The sequence below is a fragment of the Ictidomys tridecemlineatus genome, chromosome 9 (genome assembly GCF_052094955.1).
Source record: "Ictidomys tridecemlineatus isolate mIctTri1 chromosome 9, mIctTri1.hap1, whole genome shotgun sequence".
In the NCBI taxonomy this organism is placed as follows: Eukaryota; Metazoa; Chordata; class Mammalia; order Rodentia; family Sciuridae; genus Ictidomys; species Ictidomys tridecemlineatus.
The window spans coordinates 91,877,845-91,899,063 of NC_135485.1; the positions used below are offsets into that span (position 1 = coordinate 91,877,845).

Consider the following 21,219-nt stretch of genomic DNA (forward strand, 5'->3'; position numbering starts at 1 on the left):
GAAATGTCATACTCTTTTCAATGAGTAAACTCAGGGATGTGGGGATCAACATTTTAGCCATATATAATAAGAAAATTCCAAAGCAAAATCTTGTAGCCAGACTTCGTAAATCAGCCTTGAGAGGAATGCCATACCTAGTTTTTGCAGAATTTGTCCTCTGATCTGTATACAGACTGACTGTACCAGGATCTTATCACTTTCATTTCTGTATATCCAGGTACCTAAAATACAAGAAGGAAAAAATAATTCCTGGGTTTATTAAGAAAATGGCCTGCTCAAATAAACCTGTTTTCTTTTCTTTTTTTTGGTACTAGGAATTGAACCCCTGGGCACTTTGTCATTGAGCTTCATCCCCAGCCCTTTTAATTTTTTTATTTTAGGGCTTCCCTAAGTTGCTGAGGCTGGTCTTGAATTTGTGATCCTCCTGCCTCAGCCTCCCGAATTGCTGGGATTACAGGCGTGTGCTCTAGTGCCTGGCTAAATAAACATATTTCCCCAGAAGCTTTCATGGGCACTATGACACAGATTTGAGAGACAGTGTTGTCTAAGAATAATTATTATATATTTTGAATATAAAATGTTAATATTCATACATGTTACATCCAAATCGCAAGGCTCCTCAGGAACTGGTGACACAGCTAAGATTTGGACAAGTCAGGCTGTGGTGTGTGGATGAGTAGTCCTTTAAAAAAAAATTCAACCTCTCTGGTGTGAGGCAAAAGGAGATGAGGATGGATGGGATCTGAAAGCTGTCTGTAGTAAAAAATAGGCTAAGTGCAGTGGTACATGCTTGTAATCCCAGCAACTCTGAAGGCTGAGGCGAAGAATCCCAAGTTTAAAGACAGTCTCAGTAATTTATTGAGGCCTTAAACAACAGTAAGATCCTGTCTCAAAATAAAAAATAAAAAAAAGGCTGGGAATGTGCCTCAGTGGTTAAGCTCCTGTGGGGTCAAACATTAAGGTCACTAAGTTGTTATTAAATTAGAACTCTGATAGGGTCTGATGGTAGGAGTCCTGGGGAAACGTGACAGTACGTACCTGTTGCTCCATTGTTGCTTATTAGACTGCTCAGGATATACTCTGCTTTTAAAAGTTTCCCTGAAAGGAAGCAACCAAATGCTACACAGTTAGTTCTGAACATGTACTTAAATACTACAAATGCTTTAAAGTTGATGGATTGTAACAGAGAACACCGCCTTTCTGGAAAATTTTCTATTTTAAAACTTAAAAACAATAACTGTTTCATATATAAAACTGAAAAAGAAAGCTGAAGTTTTCAAAAATTGGTAAGATGGGTGATTACAGAGTACCTGAAATGGTAATTAGATTCATATATATGAATATATATATGTATGCATATGAATGTATGTATTATGTATGTATGATCATATGTATATAAACAAATATAATTGGCATTTCATATCCACTCTGAATATACACACACATATAGAGATACTATTGTTATATATATGGAATTGCTCATATATATGTATATATATTTTCCTACACAGCGGGGCTTAAGTAGTAGAGGCAAACCTTTGTAAAAGTGTGTGCTCCTCTCTATGAACACTGTATCTGATAGAATTGCTTGTGAACAGGACTATTTACAGACTTATCACAAAGGGATTTTTGTTCAAGAGTAGGGAAGTTTGGGGTTTTTAAAAGCTTTTGACTTATTTTGGTTGCCACCACTAGAGAGGGGCCTTGTCTATAAACAGCTGTTTTCCATAAGTAGGAAACTCAATCAGTTACCCTTTTACCCTCCTTTCTTCCAGGTAGCTCTAAACCCCAGGTGACCTGGCCCCTCCCTCTCATTCCCTCTACTTCAGGACTACTCCTTACTGTCAGCCAGGCTTGTCTTTCCCATCATAGTCTTCATACTTACAATTATTTCAGCCTGGAATGCCATGATCCCAAATATCTCTAAGGTGTGTCCTTCTTCTTCTTCAGGTCTTTGAACAAATGTCACTGTCTCCTAATTGTGTGGGCTGTTCCTGACCACACAATTTCAAACTGCACACACAGACATACACCCTGACTGGAGTAGATTGTGTTCCCAAAGAAGGTCCCAACAGTAGCCTCTATCCACAGCTTTTTTGCAGCATGGCCTTCATTAAGGAAAGGAATCTAGATTTTACTTCCCCTGTCCTTGAACATGAACTGGCATTATGACCTGTTTTATTACCAATGTATATGGCAGAAGTGACACAGTGTACCTTGTTTGATCTGTGCCTTAGAAAGTCCATCTTCTAGATTTAATTTCCTCCTTACAAAAATACATCCTGTGTGTGTGTGTGTGTGTGTGTGTGTGTGTGTGTTTACAACAGAGCACAATGTCTCAGGGAAATAAATGTTTTTAGTTATTGTCTGAAAATGTCTATTTTATCCTCAATTCTGAATGATGTTTTTGCTGGGTGTAAAATTCTAGATGGAAAGTCATTTCCTCTTAATTTTATGTAGATTCTTTTGCTTTCTGGACTGTTATTGCCAACAAAATCTTTATTATTATTAATAATCTAAAATCTGTCTTTTTCTCTGTTTCCTTCAAGATTTTCTTATTGTTTGATTTTCTGTAGTTTTTCCACAGTGTCCAGGTGTAGATTTATTTTTTAAATGTGGGTCTTTTTTTTTTTCCTCAAGGTTAGATATATTTCTTTAACGTAAAGAATTATGGTTTTTCTCCAGTTCTAAATCTATTTGTTCTTCCTAGAAGTCTTAAAAGTGTATCCCCATTCTATCTGAACTTTTAAAATTTCTTTCATATACTCACTCATCTGCTTAACTCTGTGCGAATCTCAGGCATTTGTTTATTTTTTCATGTTACCGGTGATTGAACCCACAGGTACTCTACTACTGAGCTGCATCTCTAGACTTTTTTAAAACAAGATTAAATTTTGAGACAGGGTCTTGCTAAGTTGCTGAGGCTGACCTTGAACTTTTTATCCTGCTCCCTCAGTTTTCTGAGTAGCTGGGGCTACAGGCATGCACCACTGTGTCTGGCCTCAATATTTTCTTTAAATACAATTTCTAGTCCCATGATCTTCTCTCCTGCTCTTAAACATGTTGCAGCAATACTTTTCAGGTAGGTCACACCTATGAGAGAGGCCCCAGGAGACTTGTGCTGATCTTTGGGTTATTGCCAGTCATATGTACCAGGTGGGCAGGCAGGCAGGCACATTGTTAGACTCTTTAGCTGGTCCCTTGACACTCAGGAGAAGTCCGAACAGCAGCAGCCAGGTCATAGAGCTGGCTAGAAATGCTGTCTATGCCTCCTCCACACCTAGGAATCAGAATCTGACTTTTAGTCAGATCGCCAGGGAATTCATAGACCCATGGAAGTTGGGAGGCACCACTCCACGAAGCTTCTCAATGTGCCTTTTGGTTAATGGCCTGAGATGAGATTAAATGAAAAACTGACAGTGAGCATTGAGAAATGTTTATAGTTATTTATCAAGATAATTTTATAATGTTTGAAGCTACTAATAAATACTTCAAAGCAGCATTTTAATATCTTTTTAACTCATTTTTCTAATGAGTTATTTTATTGTATTCACCCTAATGAAGCAATTATTTTTTTAGTACTAGAAATGCTGGAAGCTTTTCCCACCCAGTAAGATAACTGGTGGGTTTTCTGGCTGTCTCTATCCATAGTTTTGCAGATAAATTCTTGTATCCTGTACCTCCAAAATAATAGTAATAATAACAACAACAACAAAAACAACAACATCAACAACTACTTGTATGCTTTCTCACTATGGGGATAATGCCTCATAAATCACCATTATTTTCTGAGAAACACATTGATTTGTAATTTCAATTATAAATTCAATTTGCAACTTCAATTGTATTTTTAATTTCTGAAAGTTCTGTTCAGTTCTTTTTCACATGAATAAATTCACTTATTTTTCTTTTGTGTTTTAGTCTTTTAAATATACTATTTTTTAAAGCTCCATGAGTCTGTCAAGTTGTTCTGCAGGTACTCTCCTTAATGTTGCAGTCCACTTTCATTGTGTGTTGGATAAGATGCTGCTCTCGTGTTTTGTTTCTTTCTTTGCTTATTAAAATATTAAATATAATAATATAATTATAAAATATTTAATATAAGATCATCTTTGGTCAAAATATATATATTTTGGTACTGGGGATTGATCTCAGGTACACTTAACCACTGAACCACTTCCTTAGCCCTATTTTGAATTTTATTTAGAGGTGGGGTCTCACTGAGTTGCTTAGCACCTCGCTTTTGCTGAGGCTGGCTTTGAACTTGTCTTCCTCCTGTCTCAGCCTCCCAAACTGCTAGGATTACAGACATGCACCACAATGCCCCGCTCTGCCAAGAATATCTTCCAATGGGATTCCCACACCCAAGAGTGAGGATGTTTCTCCAGAGCACAGTTTATACTTGATTTTCCCCTGAGCCCCAGAAATCTCACTCTTAAATCTTTTTTTTTTAAATTAATTAGTTGGTGGGGGATTTCTTGTCTTGTGATAAAGGTAAATTCAGACTCCACACTGACATTTGGCATAGACTTGAAATTTTTCTTTATTTTAGGAGGCTTTTTTGATTTGTTTCCTATCTGGGCCCCCTTTCATGGTCTATGTAATAATTTAAGAATTCCAGCTTTGTACAAGTATTTCACGCCTCATGTGGGCCCAAGATCCTGCCTCTTGTCTCTGCACAGGGATTAAAATGACAGTCTCTTCCCTTAGGACTATATCCAATTGCAAACCCCTATGGCTACAAGTATCACATGCAGTAATCTACTGCTTTGACTTTGAACACCTATGATCAGGTACTTAAAAAATATCTTCACCTACTGGGTAGGGTAGCGCATGCCTGTAATCCCAGTGACTCAGGAGAGAGACCAAGTGAGGAGGATAGCAGGTTCGAGACCAGCCTCAGCAACTTTGAAAGGCCCTAAGCAACTTAGTGAAATCCTGTCTTAAAACAAAAAAATAAAAAGGACCAGGGATGTGAATCAGTGGTTAATTCCTGGTACAAAAAAAAATATATATATATATATATATATATCTTCAATATACATATATCATTTATGTATTTGTAATGGGAGAAGACTTGGCACCTGCTCATGTTCATGGAATTGAAAGTCTGAGCCTTTATCTCTCACTGTGGTTTAAAAGGGTTGTCTCCTAATTTCAGGTGAGAGTGAGCTGGGCAGACCCAGGGAGTCTTCTCTTGATTCTGACCTCCCATTATGTTGCTGCCTTGGTTACTTATCAGGAAGGGCTGGATCAAAGACTGCTGTCCTCTCCTATCACCTTTATTGATCTTCTTACTCCTTGTAATGCAATATCCCTCTCATTTATCTACTCCAAGATTCCCAAAGGCTGGGATTGAGCATCCTCCTCCCTCTTCGCTTTACCTTCTTCCCTTACCCCTACACATCCTTATCCTTTCCACACTCAAGCCCTAATCCAGCTCCCCACCCCCACATACATGCAGTATAGGCGGAGACTTCAGTGATGTTTGAGGGACAGAAGTTTAGAAGGAAGACTTAACTCTGAGGCTGAGTTTTTCTTCTTGTGACACTTTTTGAAGTGTCTTTGATGAAAAGCCAACCTCAACTATTGGGGAATAAGATCCAGGACTTTTGTCTTAGGCACATGACAATGTGAGCAGAAAAGTGTACCATTCATGATGCTATCAAGGCTTGTCCATTATCAGGAGAAAACCACTGTACCATCTTGGTTAGAGATATGAGAGAAATAACAAAAACAAAAACAAAACAAAACAAAACAAAACAAAAAACAACAACAACAAAAGAAAACTTAGCAACTTAGTGTGGCTGTTTGAAAGCAAAACTATAAACATACCTACTTATCATTTGATTTGAATTTCCATGTCACATCATAGCAGCTCTGTATATTGCAAAATATGTAAATATGTGATGTAATTCTATTTCAAGATCTTTTAAAATTATTTTTATTAGTTGTTGATGGACTTTTATTTTATTTACTTATTTATATTTGGTGCCGAGAATTGAACCTAGTGCCTCACGCATGCTAGGCAAGTGCTCTACTACTGAGCCACAACCCCAGCCCTACTTCAAGTTCTTTTTGATGGGACTCACCTTGCAAGCCTGGTGGCACATGCCAGGCCTAATCATTCTGTTCCCCAGAGAATGCTCTGCTTATGTCACTGTCATCTGACACTACCAGAGGGAACACTAATTGTTTGATTCCCCCTCATGCTTCAAACATTATAAATGTTATCAGGGACAACTGAAAGAAGACATTTTTCCTAAGTTCAACTTTATCCCTGCAGTTACTCTAGAAAAGTCAATAATAAGATGGGGGGCGGGGCTCAATTAATGCACAGTTGCCAGAACTTGAAAGTGAGTGAACTTGAGCTTTTGAAAAGGTAACCTCCACAAACCCATTTCTCCCATGTCCTTTTATCTGTCGCTTTGGCATTCAGTGATTGTCCTACTTAGTTTGATTACTACAGTTCCTTTTCAAAGGAAATGAAGTAGTTAAAGAGATTTTAACCTCTAACAGACCAGAGTTTGTTTTTTTTTTTTTTTTTTTAATAATGGTAATTGTAAAACCAATCAAAAAAGGAACCAGTCCTGTTCTGGAAGGGACAACCTGTCTTCTTTTCATGCTTCAGTCTTTCAGACTTGGAAATGAGAATAGCAGACTACTCATTCCTACGTGGAATGGTTATCAGTAATTTAAATAATTCAAGAATTCCCTGGAAATGGACTATGCTGTAACACATAGCAGGCTCCCCTCCCCTCTCACTCCCCCCTCCGCTCCACATCTTAAGTTGGACTGTCAGCCTCATTTTTTTTTTTTTATTTCATTCAAAGTGACAGGGGGGAAAAAATAGATACTTTCAGACCTAATCAGGTACTGTACCGGTGTTCTGAATGATGAAAAAAAACCCCTCAAATTGCTTCAGTGGGTTTGTCAGGTCCATTGTCAGCTTAGTCAAGTGGCCCTACAGAAAGGAGACAGGAGCGCTAAGAGAAAATAGTAGAATTCTAATCTGCTTTTTAAAGGCTCTTGGTCCGAAGTATAGCGATTCAGATACCCCTGTTTGAAAGCAGCAGGACAGATTTGTTAGAAGACAAAAGCTCCAATTAGTATTTTCCACACCCTTTCACAATTTTCTCTACTGCTTTTGGCTCTGAAACCCTTTATGCCAGGGCTTTTGTGCTGGCAAAGAGGCGGGTGGAAGGGCAGGCGCGGGGCGGGGCGGCGCGGAGAGGTGGCACGCAGGGCCGATGCCCGCGGGCTGCGCGCGGGGCTGGCCGAGAGAGAGTCGCAGTAAGTACCAGGCGACGCCGGGACCGACGAGCAGCCGGGTCCGCGGGAGAGAACCCACCTGAGTTGACCGAGATCCGGGCTTGACGGATAACCACCTGCGGGGCGATCGGAGTCCCTGGTTGCAGCTTGTGGAGACCTTTGGCCACCTGCAGGAGCTTCCCGGAGACGTCCAGCCCGTAGAGGAAGCGGTCCATCAGGAAGACCAGAGCGGCCGCGGCGGCACAGTCCTGAGCGACGATGGAGGCTCGCAAGGACGCCTGCGGGAAGAGCCAGGGAACCCTAGGCACCCGATGGCACAGCAGCCCGCGGACAGAGATGGCAGGCTGAGCCCCAGACTTGACCTCTGGGACATTTTCATTCAAACAATAACCATCAAACTGATATCCAGGAGTACATGGTACTCGATAACTAAACCACAGAAGAAAAAAATAAGGAAAATTCAATTCATTTGAAAGAATCTATTTTGTTCATTCCATTTCCTTCACTATATTTCTCAAACTGTTCCAAGTGCTAAATGCCTATTTCTTGTTAAGAATTCAAACAATAGGTATATACCTAGGGTAAAAATTAAAAATAGAGATTGTGGCTCAGTGGTGGAGCGCTGGCCTGGCATGTGTGAGGTCCTGGGTTGGATCCTCAGCACCATGTAAAAAATAAATAAATAAAATAAAGATATATGTCCATCTACAATTAAAAACAAACAAACAACAACAAAATGTAGCCCATAGTTTCCCTGAACCTTATCCCATCCTTCCCCTGATCTTGTTCCCACTTTCCCCATAAGGATTTGTGAGAGATTCTTCCAGAATTTCTTGCGCCCTTTGATGTATTCTTAGACACTAATTGAGTCTTTTTTTTTTTTTTTTTTGGCCTGGCTTTCTCTTTCCCTTTTTTCCTCTCTGTCTCTCTCTCATAAATGAGATCACACGCAACATGTTGCTCTGCATTTTCTTCTTTCAGTCATCATTACATCTGGGAGAACTTTCCACTCAGTTCATAACACCCTGCTTCATTTATTGCATACACTTTGATTCAGAAGAAACACAGAACTTTGGGTGACAATTCTAATTTGATTTATATTATCATATTATATATAGTTAATAAACACAATAAGAAAAGGAAGAAAATAGGCATGAAATGAAAGTATAAGTGAATAAGAAATAAGAATAAATGAGGCAAACTTCTGTGGACAAACATCATCTGTCCGTGTGTTGTACTCAAGGCCTTTGATTCAATGGGCACACAACTAACTGCATAAATGAGCCTGTCCCCCAAGACGATTTCCTTCATCTGCTAAACTAAGCCAAACTGAGTGTTTTCTAAGCATGTTTGTCCACAGATGAAGTCTACTCTGCCCTGCAAGCATTTTCCTATACAGCACTTCTCTACTAGTCCCTGATTTCTTCACCTGTAATCACAAGTACTCAACTTGTCTGGCAAAACTAGGTACACAGCACAGTGTACCCACTAGTTTTAGTGTTTATATTCACTAATTCCCTCAGTTCTCACAGCAATCCCGAGGCAAGTTCTGTTATTACCTCCATTTGTAGAGACTCAGAGAGGTTAAGAAACATGCCCAAGGTCACAGGACAGGATGTAGGTGCAAGCAGGAGGGCCAGGTTCAGATCTACCATGCTCACAAGCCTTGCTGTGCCCACTTTGCATTAGGAAAGCTGCAGGAGTTAGATATCAATTATCGGATACTAAGTGATGTTAGTAAATACAGTGAGTGCAGTCAATAATGCAGTTGTTGGTCTAATTTAAAGAAACTGTAAGTGTTATACACAAACTCTCGAGAAGGAGGGAATCTCTGAAATAGAAGGGTTTAATGAGCCATTATAGATGCTTAAGAGGACCTGGTCTGGGACAAGCTCCTGTCACTTCTAGCAGCAAGTCTAGGCAGCTGTTGGAAAATGTTTGTTGGACTAGAGCAAAGACTATTTTTTATAATGAAAATCTGAGGTGGAAAGACACGATCTGTTTCCACTGAGCCCCCGCTGGTTATAGATGAGAGGGATGGGACAAAGCAAAGTGGGGAAAGTTCCAGGATAGGAATGCTGTCCATAAGGAGAAGCAGCTGCTTCTTCTGGATTGGTTGGGGTTGTAAGTCAGCCACTGTAGCACCAAGGGGGTTGTGATGGGATTTGATTTAAGGTTTTAATGTACATTCAGGAATACAACATGGTCTTTTGTTCTTTTCAGCCTGTAGCTGTTGACTGATCAACCTCCTCCATCTCTCTTCCCTACTGTCCCCTAGCCCTCGTAATTAAATTTAGGACATCTTGGAATATTCCTCTTATCAAAATAAGAAAGAATGTATTCATTCCCATTGGGAGAGAGTAGTCTCTTCTTCTTGAAATATATCGGGAACAGTTCTTTTAGAGTTTTAATGTAACATTCATGCTCTGGTTTGGAGGCTGAATGATCTAAAAGGCTATGTGTTCAAGGCTTGGCCCCAGAATGGTACCATTGGGAGGTGGGGGGACTTTTAGGAGGTGACACTTTGTGGGAGATTCTCAGGTAATTGGGGGAAATGCTCTTGAAGGGAATTGTAGACCCCAACCTCTTCTTCCTCCTTTTGCTTTCCAGTCATGAGGTGAACTGTTGTGCTTCACCATGAGCTCTGTACCTTTGCCATCTAACATGCCCACCAGAGGCCCAAAGCAATGAGTCTGCTCAGTCTTAGACTGGAACCTCCAAAACTTTGTTATCCAAAATATATTTTTTTCTTCATAAGTTAGTTATCTTGGGTATTTCATTACAGCGTTAGAAAGCTGACTAAAACAACCAACATATCTCTAAGTAAAACTGGCCTCAACTTTCACATCTGGCCCATTCTGTATTCTACCTATGGTATTTGTTCATATAATTTGATTTCTAGTTTATGCTTTTCTACCTAATGATCCATATACTGCATGTAGAATATGACACTTATTTTTGTGGGCATTTTCATTAATCAGGTAACGCCTACTGATAACCAGTACAATAAGCCTTCTTGTTGCAAAGAGATAATTTCTTAACTTGTTTAGACTTTTAAACCATCAATGTGTTTATCAGGTATTGAATCTATCTTGTGGTTCTAAGCCAATACATGTTCTTATTGTGCTGGAGATGCCAATTGTTAAGGAGGATATCCCTTCTCTCCTCTTGATGCTCCCTTCCATGTAAAGGGGGCTGGATTACTGTAGTACCCCTGGCCTCTCTACTACTCACTCCACCACACAGGAGGAGGAGTGAGTACTGAGAAGAATAAGCTGGGCATGCATGCATGGCTTCACTCCTCCCTTTTCCTCTTGGGAACACTATGTTAATAAAACAGGGATTATTTTCTGCTCTTCTCTAAGTTTTTATATATGTATATTTTTAGTTGTAGATGAATACAATATCTTTCTTTATTTTTATGTGGTGCCTAGTTTCGAACCCAATGCCTTAAGCATGCAAGGCAAGTGATCTACCACTGAGCTACAACCCAGTCTCTCTAAGTTTTATCTAGAAAGCCATCTTATATGAGATGTTCTGTTTGGCTCAGAAATTACTGTGACTGTATGTGGAAGGAAGTCTGCATACTTCTGGGTCAGCTATGTTCTAATATGAAGGTTCATCATTCAACTTACTTGTTATCAGAGTTAGAGATAATATTTGATCTCTTGTCTACCTATCTGTTTTATTTCCCAATCTGCTCAGAATAGGGAAATAAAGAGCTTTTTTCATTGGACCCCTACCAAGACCCTTGCCTTTCTAAGGTACACAGTAACCCACAGCCCCTGTCTTTGAAACAGCCATGTATTTTGCCACTTGGCTTGACACCTTCTCTTTACCCCTTGCCTTCTCAAACCTGGCTCCATGACTCTGTGGCTTGGCTTGAAAAAAAGGAACCTATCAATCTGAACTAAGACATGGTTTTCCCGCAGTCCGGCTGCAGCAAAATAACTGGGGGGGGGGGTGACGAGCAATTTGTGTAGATTGATACAGCACGAGTGGGAGCCATTTATTGTAGGACCGGAGGGGTATATATACATTCCACACAGCTTATCTTAATTAACATAAACTAGATACAGCAGTCAACCAATAAGGAATCTCCACACTTAATGGCTCCATCTCTCTGGCATTTTGCCAGGCGCCATCTTGACTTGTTTACAGACCCTAACATTGGTTATGGTTTGGGTATGAGGTATCCCTCAAAGCTTCTGTGTTAATGCAGGAGATGAAATGATTAGGTTATGAGAGACTACCTTAAACAATGGATTAATCCATTTATTGGATAAATAATTTGAATGGATTACTGGGTGGTAACTACAGGCAGGTGGGGCATGGGTGGAGGAGGTGGGTTGGGGTGAGCCTATGGGATCATATATTTTGTTCTCAGCTCCTCTCACTCTCTGCTTCTTGACTATCATGAGCTGAGCGGCTTTCCTCCACCATGCTCTTTTGCTATGTTCAATGGATCTGACTGACCATGAATGGAACCACTGAAATTGTAAATCCAAATAAGTTTTTCCTTCTCTCAGTTGTTATTTTTGGGTATTTTGGTTTCAACAACAAAAAATTGACTAACAGATGTAGAAATAATTTGCTTGTTATTGCAAGATAGAAAGAAATAGAAAGTGGAGTGTGTTTGAGCCACATTTATGGGCAATATGAAGGAAAATCCAAAAATAATGGCTCCACAGCCAACTCCACCTTTCCTGGGTGCATTCTTGGAGTCTTGTGTCTCCTGTACTGTCTTGAATTTAGTTTCGTGATAATGTACACCTCTTTTATGAATCTACTTGATTGAGCTTCTCTTCCTTCCAGCCTAACATAGCCTAACTAAAATTAAAATATTTCAAACTTCTATTGAGTTTTGTCAAATAAATCATTAATCTGCAAATACAGTTTCATGATGAATGTCAGTCATTTGACATTCATGAAATGTGAGCTCAAAAGTGGAAAAGCAAATTGATGGTAGTACATGTGCCCAGCTCTATCTAAGAAGGCCAGTCTCTGAGTAAGAGTCCTACCTATGGGGCACTACATAAGTATATTTATTTGGTTTGCAACTCAGGCAAACTATCTATAGAACTTGATGTAAACAACTTAGGCTTACTATCCATAGAACTTGAAGTTTCTTCTACTGCCAGCCCCTCTTATACTGTTGCTTAAAAAGAGCAACTCCATTCCTCTTGACCTGCTCATGGCTGTGTACCTTGGATGGCACTCAGTGAGCCAATGAGGGCCTTCTCTTTGATGTTGCACTTTGGTGCTTGACCTGCTCTCCTTCTCACTGGGGCCTCATTTCCACCTGAGGGTAGACGCAGTTACCACTGGGATGAGATGTTCCAAGGCAGGCTATTCTCCAGAAGTGACTCTTGCCTCATTATAATGGTTTCCATCTTTGTAGCACCATCGGATTTATGAAAAATGTTCATAAACGTGAGCTTGTTTGATTCCTGCTGTAACTCTAAAGTCTAAGTAAGAAAAGGAAACAGACTGAGAGGCTCACTGGCTTCTCAAAGATACAAAATTAAAAGGGTCAGAGCCGGGCAAGAATTCAAGTTTCTCTCTTTCATTCTGTATGCATGTATATATAAGTAAATATATACATTACTGTGGTGAAAACATAAAATTTATTGTCTTAATCATTTTAAAGGGTACATCTCAGTGGTATTAAACATATTTATATTGCTGTGATGGAGATCTCCTGGATTTTTTCATCTTGCAAATTTGAAACTCTATTTCTTAGTAAACAGCTCCTGTACCCCAAAATCCTGACAACCACCATTCTACTTCCTGTTTTTATGCATTTAATTACTGTAAATACCTCATATAAGTGGAATCATACTGCACTGGTCTGTTTGTGACTGGGTTACTTCATATAGCATGAGGCCTTCAGGGTTCATCCATACTGTATGAGGTGACAGAATTTCCCCCCTTTTTAAGGTGACTAATAGTCTATTGTATGTGTATACTACAGTTGGTATATCCATTCATCTATAGATGTGTCCATCAGCTCTTGTGAATATGCTGCCACAAATATGGATGTGCAAATATCTCTTTGAAATTCTTTCCGTTCTTTTGGATATATACCCAGAAGTGGGATTTCTGGCTCAGGTGAGCTTTATTTTTCATTTTTGGAGGACTGCCATACTGTCTCCAAAAAGGTTGCACCGTTTTACAATTCCACCAACAGTTCCATTTCTTCCACATCTTTGCCCAAACTTAAGGAATACAAGTCTCTTGAGATTTGCTTCATCTTCTGCTTCTCCTCTGTGGTTGACCAAGGTAATTTGGAGCAGTGCTTAATTGTGACATAGTGGGTTTTGGGGTTGAATTCACTACTGAGTTTAAACAGTGGCTTTGGGGACCCCATATCCTTCACTATGATAGGAAAATTCTAAGAAAGATAGAAAAAGAAGAAATAGATAAATAACTTCCAATGAAAAGATGTTTTTGTTATGTATTTAATGCTAAGAGAAAGGAAAGAAAATTTCCCAGGAGAAGGCCTTAATTTCAATGCTCTGAAATTCTCTAGTAAAAGTTAGTCATGTGCTGGGGTTGTAGCTCAGTGGTAGGGCGGCTTGCCTAGCACATGTGAGGCACTGGGTTTGATCCTCAGCACCACATAAAAATAAATAAATTAATTAAAGGTATTAAAAACATAATTTAAAAAAGTTAGTGCCATGAGAGCAAATGATGATTTGGTGATTAGTGGGGGATTCCTCCAGGTGGTCTCTCCTCCCATGGAGTTAAAAGGAAGCACTGTTAGTCCAGGGTACCCTTTGTGAGGTGGTCTCCCTAAAGTAAGAAAATGGAGAGGCCAAGGTGGAGTTCACCAATGGAGAGGCCAAGGTGGAGTTCACCAGTGGAGAGGCCAAGGTGGAGTTCACCAGTGGAGAGGCCAAGGTGGAGTTCACCAATGGAGAGGCCAAGGTGGAGTTTACCAATGGAGAGGCCAAGGTGGAGTTCACACAGCAGAGTATCAGAGGAAAAGAGCTGCACAAAGCAAGAAGTTCAGAGCTCTGCAGAGGGTCCCCCAGCTGAGTCTTTAGCCAAATACAGGTGAGCTCATGCATGAAGAGACACACAAGACTGGGGAAAGAATTATCTGAAAGGTCCAGGGGAAGCAGTCCTCAGGCCTCTGGGAGCTTGTGTTTCCACAGGCCACAACAGAAAATCTCATCATTCAAGTGCTAAGAAAGGAACTGCTTCAGTAGTGACTCCAAATTGGCCTCAGAGTAAGATTTATCCAACTCGCTAAGTTTAGAAGCAAGTTTCAAAGGGATCAAATTATTTCCTAACTTGACTGAGTCCCAGAACAAACTCAAGAATATTCAAAGACACACAAATATCTGTTATACGATAAGACAAAATCTACAATATCTGTCATGGAGTCAAAAATTACCCATCAAGCTGGGCTTGGGGAGCTGAGGCAGGAGGATCACAAGTTCAAAGACAGCTTCAGTGAGGCACGAAGCAATTCAGTGAGACTCTGTCTCTAGATAAATATTTAAAAAGGTCTGGGATGTGGCTCAGTTGTTAGGTGCCCTGGGTTCAATCTCTGGTACAACAAACAAACAAAAGTTCCCAACACAATCAGGAAAGAAGCTCATATGGCACAGATAAATAATCTATATAAAGTGACCCCAAATGACAGTTAGAACTTTATTGTACATGTTCTACGAGGTAGAATACAAATTATGTACATGAAGTATAGATAGGGAAGATATAAAACTTCCAGAGATTAAAAACCTATATAAGATCTGAGATAACACCAGAGATACCTGGGTTTGTTTCCCAGCTTCACTAATTTCTTCCCATGCCAGGTCACTTGATGTCTCTAGTCTGCATGACATCATCTGTGAAATGTGGATAATATTTATTTGTGGTGCTGTTTCAAGATTAGAGGCTATTTGGGTCCAGTGCTCAGTACAGAGTTTGACAGATTGAATGCTTAATAAATGACATGGAGTATGATGGGAAAAAAAATAGATAAAAGAAATCAGTCACTCATTCCCTCTTTCCTGTATGACAAAAATATCCATAGGCAAAGCCAGGCTTCCCCCAAAAAAATTTCAGTGGAATTTTCAATTGAGCAAAACACAAATGATAATGCAGGTCACATCCATAAGGCTTAACTCAGAAAATGGGGGGACCTCTAACTTCTTTTAATCTCTCTTTTTTTTTCTCCTTCACCAACTCTGAGGACTGGGGTTCCTGGACTCTGAGAAAGAAAAAGGGAAACTGAGCATGCTCCATGGCACACGGTGGAGGGAAGCTGCTCTTCAAAGGGAACCAGCCCTCTCCACACGCACGTGTGCGCTGCTTTTGGCTGTTGCCAACGCAGGAATCCCTCCCCAGGCACCTGTAAACTGAGGCTGCAAACACGCTCTTCTGCACCCCGCACGGACACACCATATATTTGAGCACAGAACATTGCCTAATCTATTTTTCCCCCTTCTACTCTTAATAGATCGGAGCACAAAAGCCTGAGAGAGGGTGACCCGCCAGACAAAAGGGCCTTTGAGTTCCTTGGAAAAGTAGACTTGGAGGAGGATGGAAGGAATCCAAGTGGCCCTATTATTTCCACTTGCACTAATTAGACATTTTTCTGTCAGCTATTGAGCACTGCTGAGAGGCCAAACTCACTGAATTCATTTCTAAAGTGTTTACAGAAGTTTGCATCTGTTTGTGTCTCTTCAGGAGGAAAATAAGCACTTCAATAGCATTGTGGAAAATCTAAACGAAGCATCCTATTCTAGAGGACCTGGCATCTCCGCAGCTGCATAATTTAACTCCAGTTCAGGGCCCAAACCTCTCGTATCTCTCTCCAAAACCTAACCATGCAAAATGCAGAGAAGTCAACTCAGGAGAATCTTTTCTTTCCTTTCATTCTCTTGGCTGTCTCTCTTTGGAAACTGGCTGCCTGCTGTGTGCTACATACAGATTTAGGTGAGCATCCTTCTTGCGGCCTCTCTCCCGTGTTTCCACCCACCGGCCACTCTGAGAAATTAATACCCACTTTCATTTGCTGCCAAGTGAGGGGATAGTAAATTCCTCGGCAGCAACGCAGAATACATCACCATTCTGGGAATCTCCCCGAAATGTACGGGCCCGGGCAGCACTCTGACCTCAGAAGGGGAGAAATGAAAGAGGCCAGGGTGTGTGGTAGGGAAGGGACACTAAAAAGAGAGTCTCCCTACATGGCAAAATGTGCCTGGGTTGTGCACAATTAGATTAACATGAAAGGGAGCCCCTCGCCCTCCCCCAGCCCCAAAAGAGAAAGAAAAAGAAAACAACACAAAAACCCTATCCCACTGACTACATGGGCAGTGTCTTTGAAATGCATATTTATCCACACAGAATTCGATTCAGGGTTTTTTTTTGTTTGGGTCTTTAGGCCCACCACCAACCTGCCATTTCAGAGGACTCAAAATTATGATTTTTTTTTTTAAAGTTGTGTCACAGTAGAAGAATTTTAATGTTGGGATGAACATAGTACATCTCATGATAAAAAAACGAACATGAATTTCTATTCCTTTCTCTTTCCTCAGAAGCTGACTTAAGGGAAAGATTGTCCAGAAAGCCACCAAACTCTTTTTCTTGTTGAGTGATCCATTTTAAACACAAATATTTGGATGTGGATAAGAGAATGTGCTAGATTTCTAAAGAGATGGGTTCACAAATGCATACACACCAACACACAGGCAAGTGTACACATGTGCACACATGTGTGCACACACATGTACACACACACCCAATTCCCCCCCGCCCCCCGGTTGTGTTTTCAGGATAGGAAATATGGGATTCTAACTGAGTTTAAGGCACAAAAGAGAACTTCATGGCTAGGAAGCTGAGTCAGGTGATAAAGGAATTAAACTCCACAATGAGATTTCGATACACAGATGATGCTAAAGAGCCTTTTCTAAGGGTTTTTGCTGAACAGCAGCAAGAAAAAGTGTGTGCGGTTTTCATGGTTCCTTGCATTAGTGCCAGCCACTCCCGACGCTGAGCATCAAGTTTGGGTCCCCGCACTATGGGTTCAAAGCCACGACGTGTTCACAGCAATGACAATGGCAGCTGTTCTCAAGGGGGGCTGGGTGAGGAGGCTCAGAACCAAAGCCATCTGGCACTGCAATTGGCAGGAGCAGTGTAAAGGGAAATTATTGCTGCATAGCAAATTGGAAGATTGCAAAAGGGAAGGGAAAGTTGGAAGAAGGGGGGCATGTCCTGAGATGAGGAATTAGCAAAATAAACAAATGAAAAGTGATTGACTCCAGCAGAGTTATGCATCAATGGTAAAAGAGTAAGAATAGAACCCACCAAACTGGTCTGCTCGAGCTCAAAAGGAGACCATGCAAGGCATGCTCCATGTTTGTCCATCCACTAAATGGGAGAAGGAAGAGGGAGAAAAACGAAGTTTCTTAAGATTTATGCCCAAGACCTATAAACATTATATTGGTCTTTCCTTCACTTTTACCAATGGAAATTGCAAATACAAGCATATTTGGAAAATATGTTGTAAAAAAGTTGTAAGCTTTTTCTTTATACCTAAACATGACATTTTGGTTCATCTCTTTTGGCTTTCTCTTCCTCTCTCTCTCTCTCTCTCAGATCTATGGTTGAAGGAATTGGTTGTCTGTTAAAGGACACAGAAAGCTGTACCAATACAGACCGCCTAACCAGGATGCTGGTGAACCTCAAGGGTGCTGTGAATCTCAGACTTGCTCACCTTGCTTCTCTGGACTCCAGATGCTACAGCCATCCTGGGTCCTGTCATTACTATTGGTGATTTTAATATTCACATTGATGATTTATCCACTGTATCACTCTCTCTTGCCTATGACCTTCTTACTCTTTAGTGATCTCATTCTACACTTGCAATGGTTTGAATGTCCTCCACATGTTGAAATTTGATCCCCAATGTCAGGTCTTAGAAGGGTAAAAACAATTCAACCCTGGTATTTGGAGGTGTGAACTTTGGAGATAGTTAAGGTTATACGAGGCTGTAAGAGTGGGGTCCTAATCCAATGGGTTTGTGGCTTTATAAGAAGAGGAGAAATCTGAGCTGGGATCTTCTGTCTTGCCATATGACGCCTTACACCAATTTGGAACTCTGTAGAGTCACCTCTAGCAAAAAAAGCTCTTATGAGATGTGGTATTTTGGACTTGCGAAACCATGAAGTGAATAATTTTTTTTTTTTTTTTTGGTACTGGGGACTGAACCCAGGGGTGTTTTACCACTGAGCAAAGTCTTGCTAAGTTACTAAGCCTGGTCTTGAACTTGCAATCATCCTGCCTCAATCTTTGGAGTTTTGGGGATTATAGGAGTGCATCAGCATGCATGACTCTAAACCTTTATTATTTATAAGTTTCCTGGTCTGTGGTATTTGATTATAACAACCGGAAATGGACTAAGATAACATCATACCTTAGAACTTGCCATTTTAACATCTCAGAATTTCAATTCAACCATTTGATTCTCTGATATTAATTTCCTGTCCTACTAATGCCCTTTCTCTATAGCCCAACTCCAACAATTCTGGAAAGCTTCCAAAACATCCACCAATCCCTTCACCCTACGTTCTTTTGCTATTCCATCAATTCTCTTATATCCTCACTTGTCTCTTTAAATTCCATGGTGCCTCAATGTAATGACTTTTGGAAAAGCATTTGCCCCTTTCTGCCTGTGTCATATTTATCTGGAAAATTCCAACCATGTTTATTATTAGGAGAAAACCCTGGCCTCACATTAGAATTACCTACGGGGGACTTTAAAAAATCCAGATGCTCAGATGGCACCCCAAACCAGTTAAATCAGAATCCCTGGCAGTGTACCCAATCATCAGTTTCTTTTAATGATTTCCAATGAGCAGCCAGGGTTGAGAACCCTGAACTCTCCTGACTTTCAGCCTTTCTCCCCACTTTCAGGATCTCCTCCCCTCTGGAGATAAAATGAGTTTTCTGATGAGCAAGGCAGGCCTGTTCTGCATGAATGAAGGTACCTGCCAGCATCAGAAAGAGTTTGGAGTGAAGAATTGGCTGAATATCAGGAGCTACATCCTGACCATTTTATAATAATAAAGATTGCTTTTGGGGGGCTTCAATTTCTTAATCGATTCTGAGTACAAGAGGGTAAGATGTGTGTTATTCATTGACAGTTAAAATTCCAATTTTATATCATATTCTCTGCATAGCCTGAGCTTCTACTTAAGCAAGCGATTTTGGCTGGAGAAAAATACGCAAGCATGACACCATCAATTTATGACCATGACCTGAAGTTGGCCCCAGCATGGGTTGGCCATCCCAGTTACAGTTCTACCTTCTGCTCTCCTCTCAGGCTGCCAGAACCTCTCTCACCTCCTCACTCTCTATTAATGGCCTTGTATCTTATTTCACTGAGATAAAAGAGTCAAATGAGAAGAGACTGTCCTTATTCCTTTACCAACATTTACTGATACTTTTGCATCAGAACCCACGGGTCCCTCATCCTTCTATTGGTAAAGATACAGCCAGTACTATCCCTTCCTTCCATTATGCCTGTAATCACCTCCTTGCTCTCCTTTTTTTTTTTTTTTTTTTTTGGTGGGGAGAGGTACCAGGGATTGAACTCAGGGCCACTCAACCACTTAAACCACATCCCCAACCCTATTTCATATTTTTATTTAGAAACAGGGCCTCACAGAATTGCTTAGTGCCTCACTTTTGCTAAGGCAGGCTTTGAACTAGCTATCCTCCTGCCTCAAGCCTCCTGAGCCACTGGGTTTACAGGCCTGTGCCACTGAGCCCTGTGACCTCCTAGCTCTTCAGCATCACTGATTTCCTCTTCTCTCCTGGATCAAGCTCATCACCATACAAACATATATTATCTTCATCTCTAAAAAGTCCTGTCTTGGCCACAAGTCTCTCTCCAGCTCCTGTCCCATTTTTCTGCCTTCCTTTATAGCCACACTCAGAAGACTCATCTACACTGCCCAATTTCACTTCCTTGCCTCCACTTTCTCACAATTTCACCCCTAATGCTCCACTGAACCCATTTTTTTCAAGGTCACCGACAACCTCCAAATCCAATGGCCATCTAACAATCCTCAACTTATCCAGACCCCAGAAACATGGGTTAAGCCAGTGGATTTCTCTTTTATTTTCATGTGGCTTCTGGCATGACACACTGTCCTGGGATTTTTTTCCTGCTCTTTTCTCACTCTGCTTTCCTGGATCACCCTATTTCCCCTGGGGAAAATGTCCCAGGGTCTTAAAACCTGCTTCTCTTCTCTAACTAAAGCCTTAGGGCCTCATGGCCTCACCATTTTGTTGATGAATGATGAATTTAAAACCCACTGCATTTCCTGAAATGCAGATTTGTATGTGGAATTGCCCATAACAGCCTAACTAGGGTCTCAAATTTAACATGTTTAAAGTAGAATTCTTTTTAAATTTTGTAAAAAATATTTTTAGTTGTAGATGGACACAATACTTTTGTTTTATTTGTTTATATGTGGTGCTGAGGATCGAACCCAGTGCCTCTCACATGCTAGGTGAGCGCTCTACCGTTGAGCCGCAACCTCAGCCCTACAGTAGAATTCTTTATATTATCCCCCATACTTGCTTTTCTAGCTCAGTAATGACATGTTATCTACTCATTTAAGACAAAATTTAGATTTTTTTAAATCCATGTTTGTGCCTCTTGTACTCTCATACTCTACATTCAAACCATAGCAAAACTTGCAAAATATGTTCAAGAGCTGACCATTTTTCATTCCCAGAGCAACAACTTCAGTCCAAGCCACTATGATCTTGCACGAGTATGAGCCACAGCCTCCTAACTAGAATCCCTGCCCTTGCCTCTGGCGTCACTCTTCCTCTGGTCGATTCCTCTCACAGCACCCAGAGTGATCCCCTTAAAATGTAAATTAAATATTGTTGATTCCTGCTCTCCACTTTAACATGGCT

The 21,219-nt window shown here is 40.6% G+C and overlaps 1 protein-coding gene across 2 annotated transcripts in view; it reads right to left on the bottom strand.

Moving 5' to 3' along the window:
- The window catches only part of Alpk1 (alpha kinase 1), a 125,283-nt gene that overhangs the window by 17,658 nt on the left and 86,406 nt on the right, over nt 1-21,219 (bottom strand). For both annotated transcript variants that reach the window (XM_021729661.3, XM_040292989.2), the window contains 3 exons: nt 7,352-7,550; nt 1,039-1,098; nt 135-221 (listed from right to left, as the gene is read on the bottom strand). In XM_021729661.3, the coding sequence (XP_021585336.2) occupies nt 135-221; nt 1,039-1,098; nt 7,352-7,550 (346 nt within the window). The remainder of the gene's footprint in view (nt 1-134; nt 222-1,038; nt 1,099-7,351; nt 7,551-21,219) is intronic.